The sequence below is a fragment of the Corella eumyota genome, chromosome 6 (assembly GCF_963082875.1).
Source record: "Corella eumyota chromosome 6, kaCorEumy4.1, whole genome shotgun sequence".
NCBI classification, from domain to species: domain Eukaryota; kingdom Metazoa; phylum Chordata; class Ascidiacea; order Phlebobranchia; family Corellidae; genus Corella; species Corella eumyota.
This window is the reverse complement of record NC_137495.1, coordinates 14,699,468-14,726,995: the sequence shown is the minus strand read 5'-3', so window position 1 is coordinate 14,726,995 and position 27,528 is coordinate 14,699,468. Positions and strand designations below refer to the sequence as shown.

General features: G+C 33.9%; 2 protein-coding genes and 1 pseudogene across 2 annotated transcripts; all 3 read right to left on the bottom strand.

The window, feature by feature from the left end:
• Positions 1 to 719: 719 nt before the first annotated feature.
• LOC145755945 (MFS-type efflux pump MSMEG_3705-like) lies at positions 720 to 25,604 on the bottom strand (annotated as a pseudogene).
• Positions 1,541 to 5,672, bottom strand: LOC145755234 (uncharacterized). Its single transcript, XM_082571460.1, has 5 exons — positions 5,452 to 5,672; positions 4,548 to 4,700; positions 3,953 to 4,063; positions 3,650 to 3,707; positions 1,541 to 1,585 (listed from the first exon to the last, which is right to left on the bottom strand). Exons 1-5 carry the CDS (start codon positions 5,670 to 5,672, stop codon positions 1,541 to 1,543), a joined length of 588 nt encoding a protein of 195 aa, XP_082427586.1.
• LOC145755233 (lactadherin-like) lies at positions 11,566 to 15,551 on the bottom strand. Its single transcript, XM_082571459.1, has 4 exons — positions 15,262 to 15,551; positions 12,981 to 13,115; positions 12,721 to 12,887; positions 11,566 to 11,703 (listed from the first exon to the last, which is right to left on the bottom strand). Exons 1-4 carry the CDS (start codon positions 15,527 to 15,529, stop codon positions 11,566 to 11,568), a joined length of 708 nt encoding a protein of 235 aa, XP_082427585.1. The 5' UTR covers positions 15,530 to 15,551.
• Positions 25,605 to 27,528: the final 1,924 nt, after the last annotated feature.

The window sequence follows — 27,528 nt, the reverse complement described above, 5'->3', positions numbered from 1 at the left end:
TTCACACGTTTGTTTAAATATTTAACCGTAATATTCAGTATCATTTACAAGAACTAAAAACAATTTTACTAGCGCGGAAATAAAGCGCTGTAAAAGTTTATGGAAATCTATGTGGTTAAGGCATGTAGAGTGTTTATTTGTGACGTAAAATTAAATGTGACGTAATTACCGATCTGCCGATTTTGGACCTTGATCGGGTGATCGCAAAATACCTTCAAAAATCGGCGATTTACGATCACCATTTTGATCGGCACATCACTATTAATAATTTGCATTTTTGAAAAATAATCTTAAAAAATAGATGATATCAATTTTATAGTTCTCTAAAATTTTAAAAGAAGTAACAAAAACAAAATATATTAATTTCAGAAATATAAAACAATAATAATTTCTCATAAAATATGGAGTAATTATAAAGTAAGGGAATACAAAATCTTAAAAGTAAAATTGTAAAATTAACATTATTTCAATTTCTGTTTAGTTGATATAAATTAGAAAATAAAAACAGCAAGAATGGCAACAAATAATTTAGGAACTAAAATAACTCACTAGTATAATATTAAAAATAACTTTAAAAAAATTTTGGCAAAAAATTATAAAAAAAATTTCACTAATAAATATTTAATAAAATTAAAATATTGTCATGATAAAATTTAAATTTTTAAATGTTTAACATTATTCAAAAATTTTTTTTTCAATTTAAAGTTTTGTTTTATTAACTATCGCTTCACTTTCTTCACAATTATTCGCTTCAATGCTCTCATGTGCGGTGAACCACGCAGAAGAGAAATTTGAGTCAACAAAAAGAAAAAAGAACCTGAAATTAGAAAAAAGTTTTCGTAAAACTAACTAAAATAATAAAAATCAAACTATATAAACCATTAAAATATTATTTAAAAAACTTGGCTTTGCTGCATGAGGTCCTGGGTTCGATTCCCACTGCTCTTGAGCTGTAACTTTATTGAGTAGGCGTTATAAACGATATAAACTCCTGCTAAGCCAGCACTTAATCAGCAGCATAATTATCGAACAATTATAATCTATAATATCCCGAACTGCCACAGGCAACTCGAGACTGGGTCGGGGTAACAAATATACCTCCATGTTTAGGTCGAAAAGTCGATCTTTCCCACATCGAGGATAAACAGTTATAAAGAAAAAAAAAACTTACTAGCCAAGTAAAATCCTGGGTAAACGATGTACAGTGCTTCCCTGAAACCTAAAACTTTGATCATAGGTGGTACTATAAGAGGGGCATTCCCTCCGATATTATTGATCACAAAAATAAACATAGCGATCGCTGTCGCGCGTGACTGGGCAGGAAAGAACTCAACCAAAACAGTGAACAAAACTCCGAACCACATTTCCGCTGTGTTTTAAATCAAATTTGATTACAAAAAAGTCATTTCGAAACTGGGTTGGAGTATCTGTTGTTACTCTTAAAAAATATGAAACTATTTACCGAATAAATAAGCTCCAAAGAGCGAAATAAAAGCATAAGGCGGAGAAAAGTAAAGAGTTCCCGCCGCTAGAGGGCAGGCTATTGCTTGACTAACGACCAAAACCCACAATCTTGTTCGTACACCTAAAAATTTAGATTTAAAATTAAAACCCCCAAATAAATGAAATATTTCTAAATACAAATCTACAAAATTTGTGTTATATTAATATATATTAAATGCACAACCTAAACATAGAGTAACATCAGTTACCCCGACCCGGTCTCAAGTTGACAGTTTGAGATATAATAATTGCTCAATAATTAAGCTGCCGATTAAGTGCTGGCTCAGCAGGAGTTAATATCGTTTATAGCGCCTTACTTAAGGGCTCTACAGCATGGAAGCAGTGGGAATCGAACAACAGAACTTATGTAGTAAAGACAAGGGTTTTGACCACTACACCATGCTGCCAACCTTTAATTTATGTCAAAATTTTCAGATAATGCCGTTTTCGAAACTATTTTAGAAAAGTGTCCATTCAGTAAAATCGATTTTTAATAATATGATCAAAATAAAGATTACCGTATTTAGAAGCGAGTAAATCAGACAAAATTCCACCAGTGATTATCCCAATCGTTCCACCAACGATGGAAGTTAAACTCATCCACAACCCCACCTCTGTTCCGGGGTAATATTGATCAAAATATAACTGACTGTTGTAAGACCAACAAAAACTTGCTGAAAATATTAAAATTTGATTTAGATTTTGTTCTCGATGTGGGAAGGTCGACTTCATGACCTGAACATAGATGAATATTTGTTACCCCGACCCAGTCCCGAGTTACCTTTAGCAGTTTGGGATATTATTATTTTTTTTGTATATATCTTTATCCTCGATGTGGGAAAGTCGAATGCGCGACTTAAACATAGAATAACACAAGTTACCCCGACCTAGTCTCGGGTTGCCTGTGGCCGTTTGGGATATTATAGACTATAATTGCCTGATAATTATGCTGCTGATTAAGTACTGGCTCAGCAGGAGTTTATAGCTCCTTACTCAAAAGCACTACAGCACGAGAGCAGAAGGGATCGAACCAAAGACCTCATGTAGTAAAGCAAAGTGATTCGACCACTACAGTATGTAGGGTGAGGTTTAAAGTTTGATTCCCAGTAGCGGCATGTTGAAGCACCGACTAAGGATTTTATTGCATAAATATAAAACTCACCTGAATGTCTGAATGAAGCCCCAACCAGTAACAATAAGATAGTCGGAGATTTGATAAATAATTTGAAAGTTGTCAAAATTGATATCAACACCGACTGCTTTTCTAAATAATAAAATTTATAGCCAGGTTTATAAATAGCTTAGTTAAAAATATAGTTTGCAAAATAGACCAAATAACTTTTAAACATTTCTCCAAAAAAATAAGAAATTTTACGGCAGACTTAAAAAATACAATTCTTATAATGAAAACGGCAGGATGGTGTAGTGGTAAGAACACTTGCTACACCACCATGAGGTCGTGGGTTCAATCCCCACTGCTCTCATGTGGTAGCACCCTTAAGTAAGGCGATATAAAAAAGTATAAATTCCTGCTGAGCCAACACTTAATCAGCAGCATAATTATCAGACAAATATATTATATAATATCCAAAACTGCTAAAGGCAACTCGAGACTGAGTCGGGGTAACTAATGTTACTCTATGTTTAGGTCATGAGATCGACCTTCCCACATCGAGGATAAAGAATTACAAAAAACAGTTTCATTTATTAAACATTTTATCAAAAGTATTAAATACCAAAGTCTGTCTCATATTTGTTATTCTCTTCGGCTTGTTCTATAATTTTACGTTCTGGTTCTTTGACAGAGAAATATAAAATAATCGCCATAATTATGCCTGGAGCTCTAGCTATAAAGTAACACCAACGCCAGCTCTAAGAAAAAATTAACAAAAGATTAGTTAAAAATCAATTCAAAACAATAAAATTAATTTTTTGGGAGTTGATTTGATAAAAAAACCTAAAAATAAATTGTTCAAAAATAGGGTAGGCTACTACGTTATGAGAGTAGTAGGAATCGAACCCAAGTTCTCATATAGTAAAGCCAAGTGTTCTGACTACTACACCGCACTGTCGTTCAAAAAATATTTAAAATATTTTCACCATTTCCAAGAACAAAGTTGAAAAAACTCATCGCAAATGCTCAAACTTTCTGTGAGAAAATGTCGGCCACCAAACTTGAGGTAAGAGGAGTACAGGCCGACTCTCTGAGAAAAAAAGGTTTAGGTTTTTAAGAGAATTTATTATACATACAAAAAATTTGATATTATTAAGGTTTGTTAAGACCCTAGCATAAGAGCAGTGGGAATTGAACACAGAACCTTATGTAGTGATGCCAAGTGCTCTTACCACTACACCATGCTTCACCCACAAATTAAGTTAAAAATATTAACTGGTACAAAAAATTTTTTTTTTTAAAATATTTTTTTACTGAAACAAACTTTAAACTCACCCTGCCCCAAAGCCAACTCTCAGCAAAGCTAACAACCAATAAGTGTCGGCAAATCCGGTGGTAAAAGTCATTACCGAGTAAAAGAAAACACTTGCAGATAATATCTGGATTCTAAACCATAAAATAAAAAGAGTTTTATAAAAGTTAATTAAAAATTTAAATAATTAAAAAGCAAAATAAATAAAAAAAAAATGAGATTTTAAAAAAAAAAAAAAAAAAAAAGAGATTTTAGGTTTGCATAGAAAATGGAGTTACTGACATTTTACCAAAAACTATATTCCCAAAAAACACCATTTTACTAACAATAGCACATTTTCAGTTACCTCTCTTTTACTCAAAAAAAAAAGATTTTATAAAAAAAAAGCTCTCATGCTGTAGCGCCATTAAGTAAGGCACTATAAACGGTATGAACTCCTGCTGAGCCAGCACTTTATCAGCAGCTTACTTAATGGGCAATTATAATCTATAATATCATAAACTGTTGAAGGCAACTCGATAATGGGTCAGAGTAAATGATGTTACTCTATGTTTAGGTCGTAAAGTTGACCTTTCCACATTGAGGATAAATTAATATAAAAAATAGTCGGTAATCAACCTGTTATATTTATCACCAACAATTCCCATTACAACTCCCATAACAGTAAAAATGGCAATAAATATTGGACCAGCAAGAACTTGGTATTCTATTCCCTGGCCTGAGTAATTCCATTCACAATATATCGTTTCATTCAATCCCATGAGATTACATCTAAAAATTAGGATTATTAATAATTTACTTTATTAGTTAGCATGTTGTAGCATCGTTAAGTAAGACGTGAGATCCTGGGTTCAATTCCCACTGCCGGCATGTTGTAGCATCTTTAAGTAAGACCTAAGGTCCTGAATTTAATTACCACTGCTAGCATTTTGTAGCATTCGTGTAAGGCCTGAGATTCTGGTTTTGATTCCCACTGCTGGCATGTTGTATCATCCTTGAGTAAGACCTAAGATCCTGGGTTTGATTCTAACTGCTGGCATGTTGTAGCATTCTAAAGTAAGGCCTGAGATGTTGGGTTTGATTCTCACTGCTGACATATTGTATTATCCTTGAGTAAGACCTAAGATCCTGGGTTTGATTCCCACTGCTGGCATGTTGTAGCATCCTTAAGTCAGACCTGAGATCCTGGGTTTGATTCCTACTGCTGGCATGTTGTAGCATTCTAAAGTAAGGCCTGAGATGTTGGGTTTGATTCTCACTGCTGACATATTGTAGCATCGTTAGAAAGACCTGAAGTTCTTGGTTTGATTCTTACTACTAGCATGTTGTAGCATCATTAGTTAAGATCCTGGGTTTGATTCTCACTGCTTAAGTAAATATCGACTTTATCTCGCAGTAAAATACAAAATTTTCTTTCCATCCCACATTCTCCAAATTTTTGTTAACGTTTACCTTTAGTATTGCCTAATATAGATCTAAGATAATAAAATAATATTAGCATGCAAAATTAACAACTACTCACTGTGTTGAATTCTTCACATCTCTGCATTTTGTGTTTGACAGTTTTTCAACATTTATGTCCAAGGTCAAACAAGCCATGTCTCCAAAATGAACATCCTGTGCCATTTCCTTTGAGGTGACACCGATCATAAAATGACCCAACTCCCCAAACCCATAACACAACATTAGGATTGTTATACAATACCAATGATACATTGGCTCCCCTTTAAATGTTTTAACCATTTTGAAATTGTTTTCCTAATGTTAAAGTAAACTGAATTTAGATTCTGTTAAAATATATTTTTACATTTATTAATTAGCGATGCGGAAAGGTCGACTTGACAACTTAAAAAAAGCTGCCGATTAAGTGCTGGTTCAAGTTCATACGGTTTATAGCACCTTACTTAAGAGCGCTACAGCATGGAAGCGATGAGAATCGAACCCAGGACCTCATGTAGTGAAGCCAAGTGTTCTGACCACTACACCATGCTGCCATTATTACAGTATATATAATTTTAAAATTTGATCAATAAAAATCGATTGTTATTCGTTTAAATATTAATAAAATAATAAAAACATTATTCAGCAAAAAAGATTTAATTTATGCCTAAAATTAACTTAAAATTTTATCCAGAATATATCAGCTAACGCAAACAATTTTGGCAAATATTGCCAGACCATAACTTTTCTGATTTTTTTAACATAAATATATCTTAACATCTCTTTGTTTTTACTTTATAATTTGCTCGATTAATCTAAAAACATCTGTTTTTGGTCTGTTTACAAAATCACATTTCCTCAACGCGATGTCAACAAAAAGTTGAAGTAGTTACTCATATGCGGCGTACGAAAAATGTCACCACTTTTTAAATACTCATTGGAAGAAAGTCGCCTTCAAGACCTAAATATAGAGTAACAACTGTTACCTTGACCCAGTCCTAAGTTGCCTTTAGCAGGTTAGAGTATTATTGATTATATTTGCACAATAAATAAACTGCTATATAAGTTATGACCCAGCAAGAGTTTATGTCGTTTATAGCACCTTACTCAAGGGCGCTACTGCATGAGAGCAGTGGGACTTAAGTCTAGGACCTCGTATAGAAAAGCCAAGTGTTCTGACTACTAAACCAGGCTGCCTTAACATAATTTAACTAAAAACATTTTACCAAATAAACATGAATTAGAAACTGTACAAAAAACGATGTTTTACCATTTTTATCACAAACAAACAAGCCCAAGCTATTCACCTCAAAAACTACCAAGCGACCTAACTACTAAGACTAAAACGCAAGACATCTACCTAAAAACCTAGCAAGCGAACCAACTACTAAGACTGTAGTGCAAGACATCTACCAAAAATCCTAACAAGCAACCTAACTACTAAGACTGAAGCGCAACACAACTACCAAAAAAACTAGCAAGCGACCTAATTACTAAGACTGAAGCGCAAGACATCTACCAAAAAAACTAGCAAGCAACCTAACTAATAAGACTAAAGCGCAAGACATCTACCAAAAAACCCAGCAAGCGACCTAACTACCTAAACGGACCAAAGCTTTAAAACTATGCCAACTTAGGGGAAAACAGTTCCTGCCATAGCGTAGGTGATCCGATATTCGAAAAAGCGAACAGTCGATCAAAGCCATCGGCCTGAAGGCACTACAAGCTAATCAGACGCGCTTATAAAACGCGCTTACGCTTATAAAACGCGCTTGTAAAAATAAAACCAACGAATATCCACGTACGGAGAAGTGGTTGGCCTCCCATTGTCGCTGGGAGGCCTCCCATTTACACTTCCCTAACTGTTAGTTGAACATCGAAATCTTGAGCCTAGGTTAAGCCTAAAATGAAGCTATTTGTGTTCCTTTGTAAAAGTCCAAGTTTACGCTTTGTATATGTGTTGGCTTAGCATAAGCAAAAATTTATTTTAAACGACAATTTTTTTGATTTTTGTAAATAAAAAATGTTTTGGGTGAAAATTGTGACATGTTGAAAATTGAAAGCTTGCGTCGTTCGTCCGGTTTATAAAATGCGGAAAAGCGGAAAAACCTTACCCTAATCTTCCCTTGAAAAGTATCTGCCCATACTCTTTAAAAATGAAAAAAACGACTTTTTACCTAAATATAGGAAAGATATTTAACATATTTAGAGCATGAGATTTTCTTAAAATAGCATTTCAAGGCACAAGATTTTAGTAAAAGGTAATTAAAAAGTTAACTCAGGACCTGAGTTCTTTTTTCATAATGATGCCCGCTATAATGCTAATAATAAAGATGCTACAACATACCATCAGTGGGAATCAAACTAAGGACCTCAGGTTCTTACTTAAAGATAATACAACATGCTATCAGTGGGGTTGAAACTAAGGACCTCAGGTTCTACTTAAAGATGCTACAACATGCCATCAGTGGGAATAAAACTAAGGACCTTAGGTCTTACTTAAAGATGCTACAACATGCCATCAGTGGGAATCAAACTAAGGACCTCAGGTTCTTACTTAAAGATGCTACAACATGCCATCAGTGGGGTTCAAACTAAGGACCTCAGGTTCTACTTAAAGATGCTACAACATGCCATCAGTGGGAATCAAACTAAGGACCTCAGGTTCTTACTTAAAGATCCTACAACATGCCATCAGTGGGAATCAAACTAAGGACCTCAGGTTCTTACTTAAAGATCCTACAACATGCCATCAGTGGGAATCAAACTAAGGACCTCAAGTTCTTACTTAAAGATCCTACAACATGCCATCAGTGGAAATCAAACTAAGGACCTCAGGTTCTTACTTAAAGATCCTACAACATGCCATCAGTGGGAATCAAACTAAGGACCTCAGGTTCTTACTTAAAGATCCTACAACATGCCATCAGTGGGGTTCAAACTAAGGACCACAGGTTCTACTTAGAGATGCTACAACATGCCATCAGTGGGAATCAAACTAAGGACCTTAGGTCTTACTTAAAGATGCTACAACATGCCATCAGTGAAAATCAAACTAAGGACCTCAGGTTCTTACTTAAAGATCCTACAACATGCCATCAGTGGGAATCAAACTAAGGACCTCAGGTTCTTACTTAAAGATGCTACAACATGCCATCAGTGAAAATCAAACTAAGGACCTCAGGTTCTTACTTAAAGATCCTAAAACATGCCATCAGTGGGAATCAAACTAAGGACCTCAGGTTCTTACTTAAAGATGCTACAACATGCCATCAGTGAAAATCAAACTAAGGACCTCAGGTTCTTACTTAAAGATCCTACAACATGCCATCAGTGGGAATCAAACTAAGGACCTCAGGTTCTACTTTAAGATGCTACAACATGCCATCAGTGGGAATCAAACTAAGGACCTCAGGTTCTTACTTAAAGATCCTACAACATGCTATCAGTGGGGTTGAAACTAAGGACCTCAGGTTCTACTTAAAGATGCTACAACATGCCATCAGTGGGAATCAAACTAAGGACCTCAGGTTCTTACTTAAAGATCCTACAACATGCCATCAGTGGGAATCAAACTAAGGACCTTAGGTTCTTACTTAAAGATCCTACAACATGCTATCAGTGGGGTTGAAACTAAGGACCTCAGGTTCTTACTTAAAGATGCTACAACATGCCATCAGTGGGAATCAAACTAAGGACCTCAGGTTCTTACTTAAAGATCCTACAACATGCTATCAGTGGGGTTGAAACTAAGGACCTCAGGTTCTACTTAAAGATGCTACAACATGCCATCAGTGGGAATCAAACTAAGGACCTCAGGTTCTTACTTAAAGATCCTACAACATGCTATCAGTGGGGTTGAAACTAAGGACCTCAGGTTCTACTTAAAGATGCTACAACATGCTATCAGTGGGAATCAAACTAAGGACCTCAGGTTCTTACTTAAAGATGCTACAACATGCCATCAGTGGGAATCAAACTAAGGACCTCAGGTTCTTACTTAAAGATCCTACAACATGCCAGCAGTTGGAATCAAACTAAGGACCTCAGGTTCTTACTTAAAGATCCTACAACATGCCATCAGTGGGAATCAAACTAAGGACCTCAGGTTCTACTTAAAGATGCTACAACATGCCATCAGTGGAAATCAAACTAAGGACCTCAGGTTCTTACTTAAAGATCTTACAACATGCCATCAGTGGGAATCAAACTAAGGACCTCAGGTTCTACTTAAAGATCCTACAACATGCCATCAGTGGGAATCAAACTAAGGACCTCAGGTTCTTACTTAAAGATGCTACAACATGCCATCAGTGAAAATCAAACTAAGGACCTCAGGTTCTTACTTAAAGATCCTACAACATGCCATCAGTGGGAATCAAACTAAGGACTTCAGGTCTTACTCAAGGATACTACAACATGCCATCAGTGGGAATCAAACTAAGGACCTCAGGTTCTTACTTAAAGATCCTACAACATGCCATCAGTGGGAATCAAACTAAGGACCTCAGGTTCTTACTTAAAGATCCTACAACATGCCATCAGTGGGAATCAAACTAAGGACCTAGGGTTCTTACTTAAAGATGCTACAACATGCCATCAGTGGAAATCAAACTAAGGACCTCAGGTTCTTACTTAAAGATAATACAACATGCCATCAGTGGGAATCAAACTAAGGACCTTAGGTCTTACTTAAAGATCCTACAACATGCCATCAGTGGGAATCAAACTAAGAACCTCAGGTTCTTACTTAAAGATGCTACAACATGCCATCAGTGGGAATCAAACTAAGGACTTCAGGTCTTACTCAAGGATACTACAACATGCCATCAGTGGGAATCAAACTAAGAACCTCAGGTTCTTACTTAAAGATCCTACAACATGCCATCAGTGGGAATCAAACTAAGGACCTCAGGTTCTACTTAAAGATCCTACAACATGCCATCAGTGGGAATCAAACTAAGGACCTCAGGTTCTTACTTAAAGATACTACAACATGCCATCAGTGGGAATCAAACTAAGGACTTCAGGTCTTACTCAAGGATACTACAACATGGCATCAGTGGGAATTAAACTAAGGGCCTCAGGTTCTTACTTAAAGATCCTACAACATGCCATCAGTGGGAATCATGCAAGAATATGAAGCGAATTTTATTAATTACTAACTGTTTTTAGTTGTTGGTTGTTTACATGAATATAAAATTCTGGCTAATTCTTACGGAAATAAACTCAGAATTTCAGTAATGTCTAAATCCATGTTTATTAAGTGGCGTCCGTTCAGCAGAACGGAATTGCCCAACTGTTTAAAACGAACATTTGCATTTAATAAAAAGCAAAAATGAATCGTTGAAAAAATAATTCAATACTAGAGAAACGAGGTTAGAGTTCCCATGTGAAAAGAGTTGTTAAATAACCCGCAAATTCGATAAACAAGTTATAGTTAAAAGCATTGAAAAACTGTTTGTTTATAAAATTAAAAGTTAGCTTATGCGGATTTATCCAAAATAAGTTACAATTGTGGCACTAATAGAGCCAATACCTTCTTTGTTTGACCCAGTTACACCGATGTAGCTAATTGTTTGCTTGCTGGTCCGCAAATCAGTAGTAATCGTAACAGCACTAACTTTTTGTTCAACCTCGTCTTCTAATCCTTTCCACACCTCTGTTTTAAGAGCAGGTAGTATTGTGCGAGATGGTATTTTAAACCTGGGCTCTAGAACTTTTATAAGATCTCTAAAACCTTCGTCATTTAAAACATTTCGTCAATGAAAATGGCTGCAAATTTTTAGTATTATAACTTCTTTTGTTGCCTGCCACTTTAAATAACTAATTTGCATTTATTACACATTGCTTTACTTTAACTATCTTTGATTACAGTCTTTACCAAATATTAGAACTACGATTTGACATCGCAGTAACTGTTCACTTGAAAATAAATAGGAAATTTAAATATTACTACTATAGACTTTGTTACATTATATTTATTCACACATTTAATAAACCCAACTATTACAGCCTTAACATTTTAGTACATTTACAGAACTTTATTTTTTGTAAGATTTAATTAATATAACACGGATTATTTGTTCAAAATTATAAAATTAATTAGTTTACAAGTTCAAATATAATACATAACTAAAGAATTTTAATTAACAACTAGGAATTAAAATAATTAAGCAAAAGAAATATGTGATTACTAGCAAGATAAAAGCTCCATGCGAAGACTGGGATCAATATGCCAGGTTTGTGGATACAATCGAACATAGCGAGCTCTTATAGGTTGAGGAAAGTTGTTCAACTTGTGACCATTTCTATCTTCGTTACCAACAAAGACCTTTAAAAAGATTTAATATAATATTTTAACGTAATAATATTCAGGTTTAAGATATTAATTATTTAAATTTTATAACTTTAATAATCGCGCGTTGTTCATCGCTTCACATTTAACTTAAAGGACTGCAACATGCAAAATTAAAATGTTTATAAAGGGCATTGTGACGTGTTTGCCAGCCCCTGATTACAATCTAAATGGCTTATTTCCTGCCCAAAAGTTACGGATTTTTGCTATTTTAAATAAAAAAATGTTACGACGGTGCTTAAATGTTTTTAAGTAAGTTAAGTACTAAAAGCTACTTCGTACGCTGGGACCAAAGTAGCTACGTTCGGCCTTAAGAAAACAGTAGATTATAACTTGCGTTAAATTATAAACTGACAACTTATTTACTACTTGGAAAAACATAAAAACGTCTTTCAACAAGTAGTAAACCCCCTTTGGGGCTGAAAATGTAAAAGAAAGTCAGCACTGGAAAATAATAAAACTGAAATACAAAATCGGTAAAAAATTGTAATCCAGTTTAGCCTTAGCACCTGTAGAATTTAAAAAAACATCAATATTGCAATATTGGACATGTTTTAATAAAAAAACGTTTTTCCAGTCAAACAACGACTGAAGACCGAGTACAAACATAAGAAAAACCCACATAATTATTTTCACACCGGTTCGCGGGATTTTTACAATGTTAATTTTTTAAAATTACAAAACTTTAGATTAATAAAAAATTTAAAACTGTCGCAGACCCTTTATTGTTACACGCCGCATAATTAAGTTTTGTAACAAGCTATGACATCACAAAACAATTAGAATAGGGATTGTTTAAACAACGGTTTGCTTGGTTATTATTATCTAGCTTGTAAACAACACACAACTTTTAAAAACAAGTTTTGGTGATTTTAATTAAAACATTTTTAATAAAATAAACTTTTTAAATTAATTAACACCAATTAATTAAAAACTGTTTCTAAACTTTAATTAGTTAAACAAAATAAATTTTCGTTTTAAATTTAAGCTTACCAGATCATTTCCATTATTTTGGATGAACTGCATATCTGATGTACTGGACCCATAAGATATCTTAAAGCTGGTGACCAGATTATTACTATTGTAATTTCCTTGTGTCACAACCCCTGTCACTCGAGTTGATGTCTTGAGGTCAATTTGGATCCATTCCCCAACCCTGTCTATTAATTAAAACAATGTTAAAGTTTATTTTCCACTAATTACAAAAGTTGTGAAACTTTATTATAAGATAGAAAATAATTCCAACAACTCACATTGTCTAGGCCACCAACCATAGGTATGAGCATCCAACCTTGCTTGATGTGGTGATGTGTTGCTATAATAAGAACTAGCTGTGATGTCACTATCCGGTATTCTTCCATCTTTTAACCCAAGCGCACATACACTAACTATAAATATTTATGTTTATTTAGAATTAATCTTATAAGTTGGCACGATTTAGCTTAACTCTTAAATATTTAAATTGTAAAATTAAATATTACAAAATGTTGATAAATTGTTATATTGTCTGCTTACTGTTAGAACCTCGTAACTCAAAATTTGACAACAAATATAAATTTAGCGGAATTTAAAAAATGATTTAGTTTGTAATTAAAGAAAACTTTTTATTAATTTATCTTTTGATTTTTGAACTTTAAATAACCTTGTATTTTAAGTAAAAAGATCGAGTGGTTAAAGTTTTGTTAACATACAAATGTTGTTAAATTAAAACTGGCTTAATAACTAAATATCGGGTGTTAATATAATAATGTAGGAAAAGCACTTAGCATCGCAATCAGTTACGCTGCAAATGCTTTCCTAGCCTCAAAACAGCTGTGGTGCTGGTTCGCAAAGAACGGGAAAAATCACCTGCATTGACAGCCGTGATGTAATTTTCGCCGTGAAACTGGGGGTATCAAAAACAAAAATATTTACAAACTTTATCAACACTATCAACCAGAACCAACCCATTATGAAGTACAAAAAAGGGGTCGACTAAAAATGAAGGGACGGAAAATGAAGGAACGGAAAATGAAGGAACCGGAAAAGGAAGGAACGGAAAATGAAAGGACCGTAGAATGAAAGAACGGAAAATGAAGAAACGGGAAAATGAAGGAACCGGAAAATGAAAGAACCGGAGAATGAAGGAACGGAAAATGAAGAAACCGGAAAATGAAGGAACCGGAAAATGAAGGAACGGAAAATGAAAGGACCGGAGAATGAAAAAACAGAAAATGAAGGAACCGGAAAATAAAGGAACCGGAGAATGAAGGAACGGAAAATGAAGAAACAGGAAAATGAAGGAACCGGAAAATGAAAGAACCGGAGAATAAAGGAACCGAAGAATGAAAGAAAGTGAAGAAAGGAGAGGCGGAATCCTAAAAAATAAAAAATTCCGCGTCCCCCAAAAAAGAATACGTAAGAACCCCTTCTCAGGCAAAATAATAACTTTCGTTCTGTGAACCCAAATAACTGTGCAAACTCGCTGCCATCCTATGCGGTTAAAAGCCGTACAAATTTATTAACAATAAGAGAATTACAGAGAAAAAATATTTATATGTATTGGTTACTTAAAAGGGTATGAAAACTAAGAAATACCCTTTTATTCAAGGACAGATCTAATTACCCATAAGGTAATTAGAATAACCAAATATATTTCGTCATTATATTGAAATAGTCAAACATTTTATAGACGCTATCTATGTACATATCAACGCCCCAATTTTGGATTTAGGTTATATCTCGATAACTTTTCCTGTTGTTGTTTAGTTTTTACTATATAGTAAAAACCTTTAAAAAACATTATCAATTGTGACATAGTTCTTTTTATGTGTGCGTTAGATTTTTGCTGAATATATTTTTTCCTGAATCTTGTGATTATTAATTAATTTGATATAGAATTACCATCCATTTTAAATGACAGTGAAACGTACAGCTATGTAATGTAGTTTTGTATTATTTAACCCAGTATATTATTTATTTTCGCATCGCAGAATAATTTAGTTTGTGTCTATTATGTACCATTTGATTAAGGTGTTGCTTTACGTGGAAGGCGAAGTTGTGAGTGTGTTGTATTTTTGATAATTGTGATTGTGGAGAAAGGAGTTAGTGTATTTTATATGATAATGATGTTAGTTTAGAAATGATTTATCGTAATGTAATATTGTAATATTATCGCCCCTATTTTTGTATATATATTGTTACCAATAAAGTATGTTAACCAGAATTGTATTTGAATAAGGTTTTACCTAGGAATATATTTAAGTATTTTAATACATTACTGGACCTTTCTGTCTCCTTAACCCAATTCCCTACAATAACTAAATATCTATGATAAAATTAATTTTACAGATAAGTTTTAGCACTTTAAAAATGCCACTGTATTAAGTATACTTGTTTATATAAGGAACAATGTTAATAAACTATACAAAATATACTTGCAAGGTTTAAAACGTTAATTAATTGTCTTAAAATTGTTTTTATTTTAGTTTTGAGGTTCTAACAGTAAGCCGATGATATTATCATTATTTAACAAATGTAAAGTAACCAAAATACCTGCTTTATCAGGAAAAACTCGTTTTATTACTGCAACAATTTCATCATGACACGAACACCCTCCAGTAGCCCCAATTGGCCCAATTTCACCCCTTGAACCTTGTTCACCCTTCGCTCCAGCTGGGCCAAGCTTGCCTGGTCTCCCTTGGGTTGACCTTAGCTCCCTGAAAGCGGGACTATCGGGGCTTGCATTAAAACAAACTTTGTTTTTTCTGGATGCAGCTAAGCATAACCAGAAGCACAAAAACATAAATAATTTCAAACTCATTTCGGCAAGTTTCAAGTTACAATTGTTTTATTCTAAACTCATTTAACAAGCTGGTTATAATTTTGTTATTAATATTTATCGCAAATAATTGAAAATAACTTTCCGTCTGTTCCGACATTTTGTATCAAAACACGCAGGTACCAAAACGCGCCAAAATTTATATCTTGAATAATTTTTAAATCGGCTTTAATTTAAAATTAAAAAAACTTTTTAAACGAGATATGACGACACTATGACGTAACAATAATAGCAACGCTGCATTAAAATACTTATTCGAATTGTTGTCTAACAAGATTTGACGCTATAGATTAATTGTGATGTCATAATCTACCAAAGTAACAACATAGCCCGCTATAGTTAAATTGTGATGTCATAATCTACTAAAGTGACGTTAAAGCCCGGTACCGGAGCCGCAAAGCGAGTCAGCTATTGTGACATGCAACGAGGTTTCCCATAACAGCGTTAAAAATGTGAAAGGTTTCAAGATTGTGCCAGTTAAAGTGTGGGGCAACAATCAAAGTAATTTTGTGAAAACCTTTTTCTGGATGACGGTTCAGATACAAGTATTTGTACTGCAAGCCTTGCAAAGAAATTAGGAGGAGACAAAAGATGGCGTTACGGCAAAAAGTGCCAGCCTTTCGGTCCGCATAAGGCGTTGGGTTGGACGTTGTTTGGCTCAGACCATAACCCAAGAAAATCGTCCCAACGAACTAATGTTAACTTTATACATGAGCCTGAACAAGTATTGACATCATGCAACAAAATTTCAGATGTTTTTGTCGAGCAATTTTCACGACCTTGTTTGTGCGCAAATAAGCGAAATGTCATTAAAAGACAAAAGTACGTTGAAAATTATGAACAAAACAGTTTCGCGAAATGGCTGACACTATGAAATTGGATTACTCTGGAAAAAGAAATATATTAAACCTTTAACGAATAGAAAAATGACACTTCAAAGGCTGCAATCTTTGAAGAAGAAGTTCATTGCTAACCCTAAAACTTTTAGTCAATATAGGGAAGAAATCGATGAATATGTAAAATAAGGACATGTGACTGTATTGGCTAATAGGAATTGTGTAAACGATATAACGTGTTATATACCACACCACTGTACGGACCGTATAGTGTTTGATTGTGCTGCAAACTCTGCGTTGTTTCTTTTAATGAGTTTTTATTACAGGGACTTTACTAATAGCCTCGTGGAAGTGCTTTTACGATCTGGTTCCAGAACAACATATTAACACTTAATTGGAATAATTGGCTTAACACTCTTGTTGATTGAGAGAACATTAGTATACCCAGATGTTTTAAACCTTAATATTGATTATGGTTGTATTTAGTTTTATCGCTGAAAGGACTGAAGCCCGGTTTTAGTCAAAGGCAATATGTACGTTGGTGGCAGGCTACATAATTCAACCGTCCCTGTAATCACCGAACATCCGATGATTCTTCCATCTAACCAGGTTGTAACCGAGCTCATTGTAACAAAGTATCATGGCATGCATGGGCATTCGGGAACAATCTATGTCTTGTCCGCCATTGATGGCTGAGGTGGAACGAATTTTAAACAGCAGACCTCTGGTGCCACTCAGCGACGACTGCAAGGATGAATTGGCATTGACGCCAAGTATGTTGCTGAACAATGGACAACGACCTGCCTCCAGACACGTTTGTCAAGGAAGACAGTTACAGACGATCTTGGAGGTTCAACTTCTTGCTGATCAATTTTGGGAGCGATTGACAAAGGAGTATTTGACTTTGTTACAATTGCGACAAAAGTGGATTCAGCCGATGAGGAATTTCACGATTGGCGACGTGGTTCGTTAATGAGAACGCGAAGAGATGACTCTGACCGAAAAGGGTCATGAAGTTAGACAAGAACGGGAGTGTGCGCCGTGTCCAGGTGCGCACTGCATATGCTACCTTAACCTGAGACAAAATTTGCCTTCTAGAAGGGATCGCATAAATTTGTATTTTCTATGTTGTTTGTGTTTACGCCTGCCTCACGGTTTTCTTCTTTACACATTTTAAAAAAAGAAATATTTAAAAAATTAACATATATATTTATCTTAACAACCGGTTAAAACTTTTTTAACTATTATACTTTTTGCCAAATTTTATTTTAAATATCGGTAAAATATGTTCTTGCGTTAAAAGTATACGCGGGCTTAACGCTGCAGGCTCCCCGCAGTTTAATAAAAAATTTCGCAGACCGAAAGCGATTAGTCGTAAAATTTTGCAGGCCGAAAGCTATTAGTCGTAAAATTTTGCAGGCCGAAAGCTATTAGTCGTAAAATTTTGCAGGCCAGGAGCACCCGTCTTTAATCCGTTTATAAAAAGGTTTTTGAAACAAAAATCTTCAAAAAAAAAAAATAATATTCTAAAAACTTACATATATGTCTTTAACGTAACAACCAATAAAAACTTTTATATATACTGTACTTTATGCAAAATTTTATTTTGAATATCGGTAAAATATGGTCTTACGCTGACTTTCTTCACGGGAATTTCATCGCCGACTCCCAGCCGTTTTTTGCAGAACGAATCTTCTGGGAACTCTTTAAACGTTTTATTCTTTGTGTTTTAGTATATAAATTTATATACATTAACACGGGCAATAACTAATAACATATTTATGCACATTTCTCAGTGTAAAAAATGATAAATTAATGCTTTTTCTTCAAATATTGTTTGGAAATACGGCCCTATTTCGCAAAATACGTGATATCATAAGGCATCGTCTTGCGTCACCTAAAAGCGCGCGCTTTCAAATTATTTTGTTATAGGTTTTAGTTTGTAAAATTAAAAAATAAATTGACACGGGAAAAGAAAGATAACATGTTCTTGCACATTATTCTTTAAAAAAACTATTAATTTACTGCTTATATTATTTCAAATACTATCTAAAAATCTGTATAAAACTACGCGAAAATAAATTTTTTCGCGGTAATTAAAATGCAAAATCCCCGCTGTTCTAAAAAAAATCTTCGGGCTGAAGTGTCTGGTTACCTTTTTGGTCAGTTCGCTGGACGTAAAAACTCATAAAAAAGGAGGGCCGAAGTAAGGTTTAACACACAATTAGACTTTCGCTTCCATACTTAATTTGTTAATTATATACTTTGTAGTTTGTGTTTCGTATCATATAGTTTTTGTCGCATTTTTGTTTTAATAAAGTGTGGCCTTCTTATCGATGCCCATCTTTGCAGCGTACTCTATTGGGGTTAATAATTGTTTAAGCCATAGTAAGAGTTTATTAGATCCTACATTATTCAAGATATAAACTGCAGTCAACTAATCAAAAATTCTCGCCAGACTCATCCCGCGGTGCTGCGATTTTTAAAAATTATTCCTCCTTTCTAGTTATATAGCCCATGAACCACCTCTGTTATCTACACTTCAAAAATAAAATATAATCTGACAACAACCTTACGTTAAAATAAAATTAAAATGTACGACCCTGAGCCCCACTGTTTAAAAATAGGTTTTGTTTATAAATTCTGGTATTTTTTCATAAAGTAATTCTATAACTATCTTAACCACTTCAGCCTAGCAATCAAAATGCGATCCCAGCAAAAGAACACTCGTTTATAAATGCTGGTTTGAAACAGGTAGAAAAAGGCAATCTTTAAATTTAGGAGAATTAGTCACAAGTTTTTTTTGAATATATCTTTATCCTCGATTTGGAAAATCGATTGCGCGAACTAAACATAGAGTTACCCAGTCTCGAGTTGCATTTAGCAGTTTGGGATAATATATATTATAATTGCCCGGTAGTTATGCTGCTGATTAAGTGCTGACTCAGCAGGAGTTTATACCGTTTATAGCGCCTTACTCAAGGGTGCTATAGCATAGGAGCAGTGGGAATTGAACCCACGATCTCCTGGTGGTGCAGCAAGTGTTCTTACAACTACACCACGCTAATTATTATTTTTACAAATTAATTAAAAACCAAAAAAAACATTAAAAAAATTGTCCTGTTGTTAGGACATCGAACTAAAATTAAAAGCAACAAATGTAAATAATTTAAAAACCAAACCAACTTTAAACAACAAAATTTTAAGTTAATTTTATTACATTTTAAAGCAGTTAGTTATCCAATACCAAACAACTTGATTGTTTACATTAAACTGAGTATTTTCAACATGGTGGTGTCAGTTAAATATGACGCAAAACCTAATGACGAATATTTATTTAAATTGTAAGCGAATATGCTATAAGGTTGTTGAACTTGGTTAATCATTTATAATATCGATAAATAAAACTCGTTTGTATCAGCTAGGACAAATATTGATGGCTGAATAACAGGAAGTTATTTATAAAACTTGATGTTTTTATAAGGTCAATATCAGCTGTGATTACAAATATTCTTCAAAATATTTACGCAATGTTTGCGAAATTCTCAGTAAATTTGTGCTTACTGAATTGCAACATTTTGCAGACCTTGAACTAAAGTCAATATAATAAACATGTTGTTTACATGTTTATAATTATTTACTAACTTTAAGGCTTTACACGAATGCTACAAAATGCCAGCAGTGAGAATCAAACCCAGAATCTCGGGCCTTGCACAAATGCTACAAAATGCCAGCAGTGAGAATCAAACCCAGAATCTCGGGCCTTGCACAAATGCTACAAAATGCCAGCAGTAGGAATCAAACCAAGGATCTTAGGCCTTACACAAATGCTACAAAATGCCAGCAGTGGGAATCAAACCCAGCCTTTTCAACCAAAAATCAATTTATAGAAATCATGTCTTCAACATTCAAATATTTTAATAATTGTAAAAGCATAGTTGCATAAAAACAAAAAAACTTTCTACAGTATTTTAATAATTAGTAATGTGCCGATCGCCGTTTTTTTCGGATCAGATCACGATCTAACGTGACCGAACAATCGATAACTTTATCGTCACTAAATACATAAAAAATTGAACCTGTATGTTAAACACTTCTACTTATTCACACGTTTAAATATTTAACCGTAATATTCAGTATAATTTACAAGAACTAAAAACAATTTTACTAGCGCGGAAATAAAGCGCTGTAAAAGTTTATGGAAATCTATGTGGTTAAGGCATGTGCGTGTTTATTTGTGACGTAAAATTAAATGTGACGTAATTACCGATCTGCCGATTTTGGACCTTGATCGGGTGATCGCAAAATACCTTCAAAAATCGACGATTTACGATCACCATTTTGATCGGCACATCACTATTAATAATTTGCATTTTTGAAAAATAATCTTAAAAAATAGATGATATCAATTTTATAGTTTTCTAAAATTTTAAAAGAAGTAACAAAAACAAAATATATTTCAGAAATATAAAACAATAATAATTTCTCATAAAATATGGAGTAATTATAAAGTAAGGGAATACAAAATCCTAAAAGTAATAAAAACTGTAAAATTAACATTATTTAAATTTCTGTTTAGTTAATATAAATTAGAAAATAAAAACAGCAAGAATGGCAACAAATAATTTAGGAACTAAAATAACTCGCTAGTATAATATTAAAAATAACTTTAAAAAAATTTTTGCAAAAAAATTTCACTAATAAATATTTAATAAAATTAAAATATTGTCATGATAAAAATTTTTTAAATTTATAAATGTTTAAAATAATTCAAAAACTTTTTTTTCAATTTAAAGTTTTGTTTTATTAACTATCGCTTCACTTTCTTCACAATTATTCGCTTCAATGCTCATGTGCGGTGAACCACGCAGAAGAGAAATTTGAGTCAACAAAAAGAAAAAAGAACCTGAAATTAGAAAAAAGTTTTCGTAAAACTAACTAAAAAAAGGGTTTAAAAATCAAACTATATAAACCAATAAATTATTATTTAAAAAACTTGGCTTTGCTGCATGAGGTCCTGGGTTCGATTCCCACTGCTCTTGAGCTGTAACTTTATTGAGTAAGGTGCTATAAACGATATAAACTCCTGCTAAGCCAGCACTTAATCAGCAGCATAATTATCGAACAATTATAATATCCCAAACTGCCACAGGCAACTCGAGACTGGGTCAGGGTAACAAATATACCTCCATGTTTAGGTCGTAAAGTTGACCTTCCCACATCGAGGATAAACAGTTACAAAGAAAAAAAAAACTTACTAGCCAAGTAAAATCCTGGGTAAACGATGTACAGTGCTTCCCTGAAACCTAAAACTTTGATCATAGGTGGTACTATAAGAGGGGCATTCCCTCCAATATTATTGATTACAAAAATAAACATAGCGATCGCTGTCGCGCGTGACTGGGCAGGAAAGAACTCAACCAAAACAGTGAACAAAACTCCGAACCACATTTCCGCTGTGTTTTAAATAAAATTTGATTACAATAAAGTCATCTCGAAACTGGGTCGGGGTAACTGTTCTCTTAAAAAAATATGAAACTATTTACCGAATAAATAAGCTCCAAAGAGCGAAATAAAAGCATAAGGCGGAGAAAAGTAAAGAGTTCCCGCCGCTAGAGGGCAGGCTATTGCTTGACTAACGACCAAAACCCACAATCTTGTTCGTACACCTAAAAAAAATTGATTTAAAATTAAACCCCCAAAAAATGGAATATTTCTAAATACAAATCTACAAAATTTTTGTTATATTAATAATACTGTCAATTTACACATAATGGGACATTTATATTAACCCCCTTATACCCTATCCCTTCTCTGAAAATAAAACTGTTTTATTGTACTTATTTATCTTTAACGTGGGAAGGTCGAATGCACAACCTAAACATAGAGTAACATCAGTTACCCCGACCCGGTCTCAAGTTGACAGTTTGGGATATTATAATTGCTCAATAATTAAGCTGCTGATTAAGTGCTGGCTCAGCAGAAGTTAATATCGTTTATAGCACCTTACTTAAGGGCTCTACAGCATGGAAGCAGTGGGGATCGAACAACAGAACTTATGTAGTAAAGACAAGGGTTTTGACCACTACACCATGCTGCCAACCTTCAATTTATGTCAAAATTTTCAGATAATGCCATTTTCGAAAACTATTTTAGAAAAGTGTCCATTCAGTAAAATCGAATTTTTAATAATATGATCAAAATAAAGATTACAGTATTTAGAAGCGAGTAAATCAGACAAAATTCCACCAGTGATTATCCCAATCGTTCCACCAACAATGGAAGTTAAACTCATCCACAACCCCACCTCTGTGCCGGGGTAATATTGATCAAAATATAACTGACTGTTGTAAGACCAACAAAAACTTGCTGAAAAAATTAAAATTTGATTTAGATTTTGTTATCCTCGATGTGGGAAGGTTAACTTCATGACCTGAACATAGATGAATATTTGTTACCCCGACCCAGTCTCGAGTTGCCTGTGGCAGTTTAAGAGCAGAAGTGATCGAACCAAAGACGTCATGTAGTAAAGCAAAGTGATCTGACCACTACAGTATGCAGGGTGAGGTTTAAAGTTTGATTCCCAGTACCGGCATGTTGAAGCACCGACTAAGGATTTTATTCATAAATATAAAAACTCACCAGAATGTCTGAATGAAGCCCCAACCAGTAACAATAAGATAGTTGGAGATTTGATAAATAATTTGAAAGTTGTCAAAATTGATTTCAACACCGACTGCTTTTCTAAATAATAAAATTTATAGCCAGGTTTATAAATAGCTTAGTTAAAAATATAGTTTGCAAAATAGGCCAAATAACTTTTAAACATTTTTCCAAAATAAAGAGAAATTTTACGACAGACTTAAAAAATACAATTTTTATAATGAAAACGGCAGCATGGTGTAGTGGTAAGAACAGTTGCTACACCACACATAAGGCCGTGAGTTCAATCCCCACTGCTCTTATGCTGTAGCACCCTTAAGTAAGGTGTTATAAACGGTGTGAACACCTGCTGAGCCAACACTTAATCAGCAGATTAATTATCGGACAAATATATTGAATAATATCCCAAACTGCCAAAGTCAACTCTATGTTTAGGTCGTGAGATCGATCGAATTACAGAAAACGGGTTCATTTATTAAACATTTTATCAAAAGTATTAAATACCAAAGCCTGTCTCATATTTGTTATTCTCTTCAGCTTGTTCTATAATTTTACGTTCTGGTTCTTTGACAGAGAAATATAAAATAATCGCCATATTTATGCCTGGAGCTCCAGCTATAAAGTAACACCAACGCCAGCTCTAAGAAAAAATTGGTTAAAAATTAATTTAAATTAATTTTGTTTTTTTAGAGGTTGATTTGATAGAAAAACCTAAAAATAAATTGTTCAAAAAAAGGGTAGGCTACTACGTTATAAGAGAAGTGGGAATCGAACCCAGGTCCTCATGTAGTAAAGCCAAGTGTTCTGACTACTACACCGCACTGCCGATCAAAAATATTTTCACCATTCCAAGAATGTTGGCGTCAGTCACATAATTTCCAACAGCAAATGCCAAACCATATCCAAAATAAATCCCAAAGTTGAAAAAACTCATCGCAAAAGCTCAAACTTTCTGTGAGAAAATGTCGGCCACCAAACTTGAGGTAAGAGGAGTACAGGCCGATCTCTGAGAAAAAAGTTTTAGGTTTTTAAGAGAATTTATTATACATACAAAACAAAAAAATATGATATTATTAAGGTTTGTTAAGACCCTATAGCATAAGAGCAGTGGGAATTGAACACAGGACCTCATGTAGTGATGCCAAGTGCTCTTACCACTACACCATGCTTCACCCACAAATTAAGTTAAAAATATTAACTGGTACAAAAAATTTTTTTTTTTTTTGAAAAATATTTTTTTACTGAAACAAACTTTAAACTCACCCTGCCCCGAAGCCAACTCTCAGCAAAGCTAACAACCAATAAGTGTCGGCAAATCCAGTGGTAAAAGTCATTACCGAGTAAAAGAAAACACTTGCAGATAATATCTGGATTCTAAACCATAAAATAAAAAGAGTTTTATAAAAGTTAATTAAAAATTTAAATAATTAAAAAGCAAAATAAATAAAAAAAAAGTTTTAAGAGATTTTAGGTTTGCATAGAAAATGGAGTTACTGACATTTTACCAAAAACTATATGCCCAAAACCACCATTTTACTAACAATAGCACATTTTCTATTAACTCTTTTTTACTCAATGAAAAATTCTCTTTAATTTCTAAAAAAAAATTTAGCAGCATAATTATCGGGCAATTAAAATCTATAATATCTCAAACTGTTGAAGGCAACTTGAGACTGGGTCGGAGTAAATGATGTTACTCTATGTTTATGTCGTGAAGTTGACCTTTCCACATTGAGGATAAATTAATAAAAAAAATAGTCGGTAATCAACCTGTTATATTTATCGCCAACAATTCCCATTACAACTCCCATAACAGTAAAAATGGCAATAAACATTGGACCAGCAAGAACTTGGTATTCTATTCCCTGGCCTGAGTAATTCCATTCACAATATATCGTTCCATTCAATCCCATGAGATTACATCTAAAAATTAAGATTATTAATAATTTACTTTGTTAGTTAGCATGTTGTAACATCCTTGAGTAAGACCTGAGATCCTGGGTTTGATTCCCGCTGCTGGCATAATGTAGCATCATTAGGTAAGACCTGAGATTCTGGGTTTGATTCCCACTGCTGGCATGTTGTAGCATCCTTAAGTAAGACATGAGATCCTGGGTTTGATTCCTACTACTAGCATGTTGTAGCATTCTTGAGTAAGACCTGCAATCCTGGGTTTGATTCCCACTGCTGGCATGTTGTAGCATCCTTAAGTAAGACCTGAGATGCTGGATTTGATTTCCACTGCTGGCATGTTGTAGCATCCTTAAGTAAGACCTGGGGTTCTTGAATTGATTCCCAATAAAATAATATTAGCATGCAAAATTAACAACTACTCACTGCGTTGAATTCTTCACATCTCTGCATTTTGTGTTTGACAGTTTTTCAACATTTATGTCCAAAGTCAAACAAGCCATGTCTCCAAAATGAACGTCCTGTGCCATTTCCTTTGAGGTGACACCGATCATAAAATGACCCAACTCCCCAAACCCATAACACAACATTAGGATTGTTATACAATACCAATGATACATGGGCTCCCCTTTAAATGTTTTAACCATTTTGAAATTGTTTTCCTGATGTTAAAGTAAACTGAATTTAAATTCTGTTAAAATATATTTTTACATTTATTAATTAGTGATGCGGAAAGGTCGACTTGACAACTTAAAAAAAAAGTTTATTCGGCCTTACTTAAGAGCGTTACAGCATGAAAGCCCAGTCTGGAAAGTAGGGCAGTTTTCGACAAGATCTCGTGCATGCAAGCGTAAAAAAATGCGTGACCGCGTGTGCTCGCGTACCAAAATTTCCGGTTTAGGCGTGTACGCGTGATATGTTAGCGTTTTTAGACGTCAGTACTGCGCGTACACATTTTTTTAAGACACCAGGCGAGCAAAAAGCTAATTCCAGGCGTGCATATTTATTAATAAAAAAAATATTGTACGTGCACGCTGCCCTACTTTCCAGACTAGATGGAAGCAATGAGAATCGAACCCAGGACCTCATGTAGTGAAGCCAAGTGTTCTGACCACTACACCATGCTGCCATTATTAAAGTAGATATAATTTTAAAACTTAATACATAAAAATTGTTTGTTATTCGTTTAAATATTAATAAAATAATAAAAACATTATTTAGCAAAAAAGATTTAATTTATGCCTAAAATTTACTTAAAATTTTGTCCAGAATATATCAGCTAACGCAAACAATTTTGGCAAATATTACCAGACCATAACTTTTCTGATATTTTTAACTTAAATATATCTTAACATTTCTTTGTTTTTACTTTATAATTTGCTCGATTAATCTAAAAACATCTGTTTTTGGTCTGTTTACAAAATCACATTTCCTCAACGCGATGTCAACAAAAAGTTGAAGTAGTTACTCATATGCGGCGTACGAAAAATGTCACCACTTTTTAAATATTCATTGCAAGAAAGTGGACTTTATAGGATCCAATGTATAATGCTATACATTTGACCCTAGTGCGAGTTGAAATGAGTTCAACGGGTTGCATAATCAAAAGAGAATTATTTGTGATTAAATACGTTCTGATTCTTTGGAGAAACAATAAACTCAAATGGCACGGGCAGCGGCGATAATTAACAATACATTTCTCTTCGTTAAATCACCTGCCCAAACGCCAAAAACAGAATATTCTCAAACGCACGAACAGATGGTAATCAATGTTCAACAAAAACTGTCAATAAAACCCATCTAAAATCATGAACAGAACAACATTTTAATCAGCGCCTTTTTGGTGCTATAAAGAACAAACCAAGAAAAGGATTAAACCCAAAGCAGCCCTCGACTCATTAAAAACTCGTACGTCAATCACCACCCGTCAGGCACAACAACATTTCGGGTATATAAACCCAAAAATATTCCAAAATAATAACGAGATAAATAAAATATTGTCCGACGGCTGCGGCGAAAAAAGGGGAAAAATTGGTATCTGAGAAACTTGAGATGCAGTAGAATAATTGATCTAGGTTACTTAGATGCAGTAGAATAATTACTGATCTAGGTTACTTAGTATACCGGTCTCTACCCGGACGTAGACCCGCAGCCATGACATTATATGGCACAGTTATCGTATAATGTTAGTTGTACAAATATTGTATTTAGTAACAAGTTTAACGCCCTTTTATAGAGTAATGTAACTTTTATTGTAAATGTATAAAGTTAGATGTATTATGTAGTTTTATTTAGCGTTTTTCACGTTTGTTTGTTGTTTTAATATAATCCGTCACCACAAGAGTTATTAGTGATCTTACAACAGATAAACAATTTAGTTTAGCGGTAATACATAAATTAACCTTCCGATCAGGAGTCTTAGACATTACCAAACCAATTAATAACCAGTTTATAATAATGATAGATATAAGTTTGATAATATTAAACTGTTATAATTAAATAATTGACAACAAGTCCTACAACACTTTTACTTATTCACACGTTTGTTTAAATATTTAACCGTAATATTCA

What these genes read in the sequence shown, in the direction of transcription:
- LOC145755234 (XM_082571460.1), bottom strand. Translation starts at nt 5,672, where the DNA reads ATGGTTAAAACATTTAAAGGGGAGCCAATGTATCATTGGTATTGTATA. An exon ending in GTTGGTGATAAATATAACAG is followed by an intron (nt 4,064 to 4,547) that starts GTTGATTACCGA and finishes TTTATGGTTTAG; the next exon opens with AATCCAGATATTATCTGCAA. An exon ending in AGAGTTGGCTTTGGGGCAGG is followed by an intron (nt 3,708 to 3,952) that starts GTGAGTTTAAAG and finishes TTTTTTTCTCAG; the next exon opens with AGAGTCGGCCTGTACTCCTC.
- LOC145755233 (XM_082571459.1), bottom strand. Translation starts at nt 15,529, where the DNA reads ATGAGTTTGAAATTATTTATGTTTTTGTGCTTCTGGTTATGCTTAGCT. An exon ending in AGTTTTTCCTGATAAAGCAG is followed by an intron (nt 13,116 to 15,261) that starts GTATTTTGGTTA and finishes AAATATTTATAG; the next exon opens with TTAGTGTATGTGCGCTTGGG. An exon ending in TGGTTGGTGGCCTAGACAAT is followed by an intron (nt 12,888 to 12,980) that starts GTGAGTTGTTGG and finishes TTTAATTAATAG; the next exon opens with ACAGGGTTGGGGAATGGATC.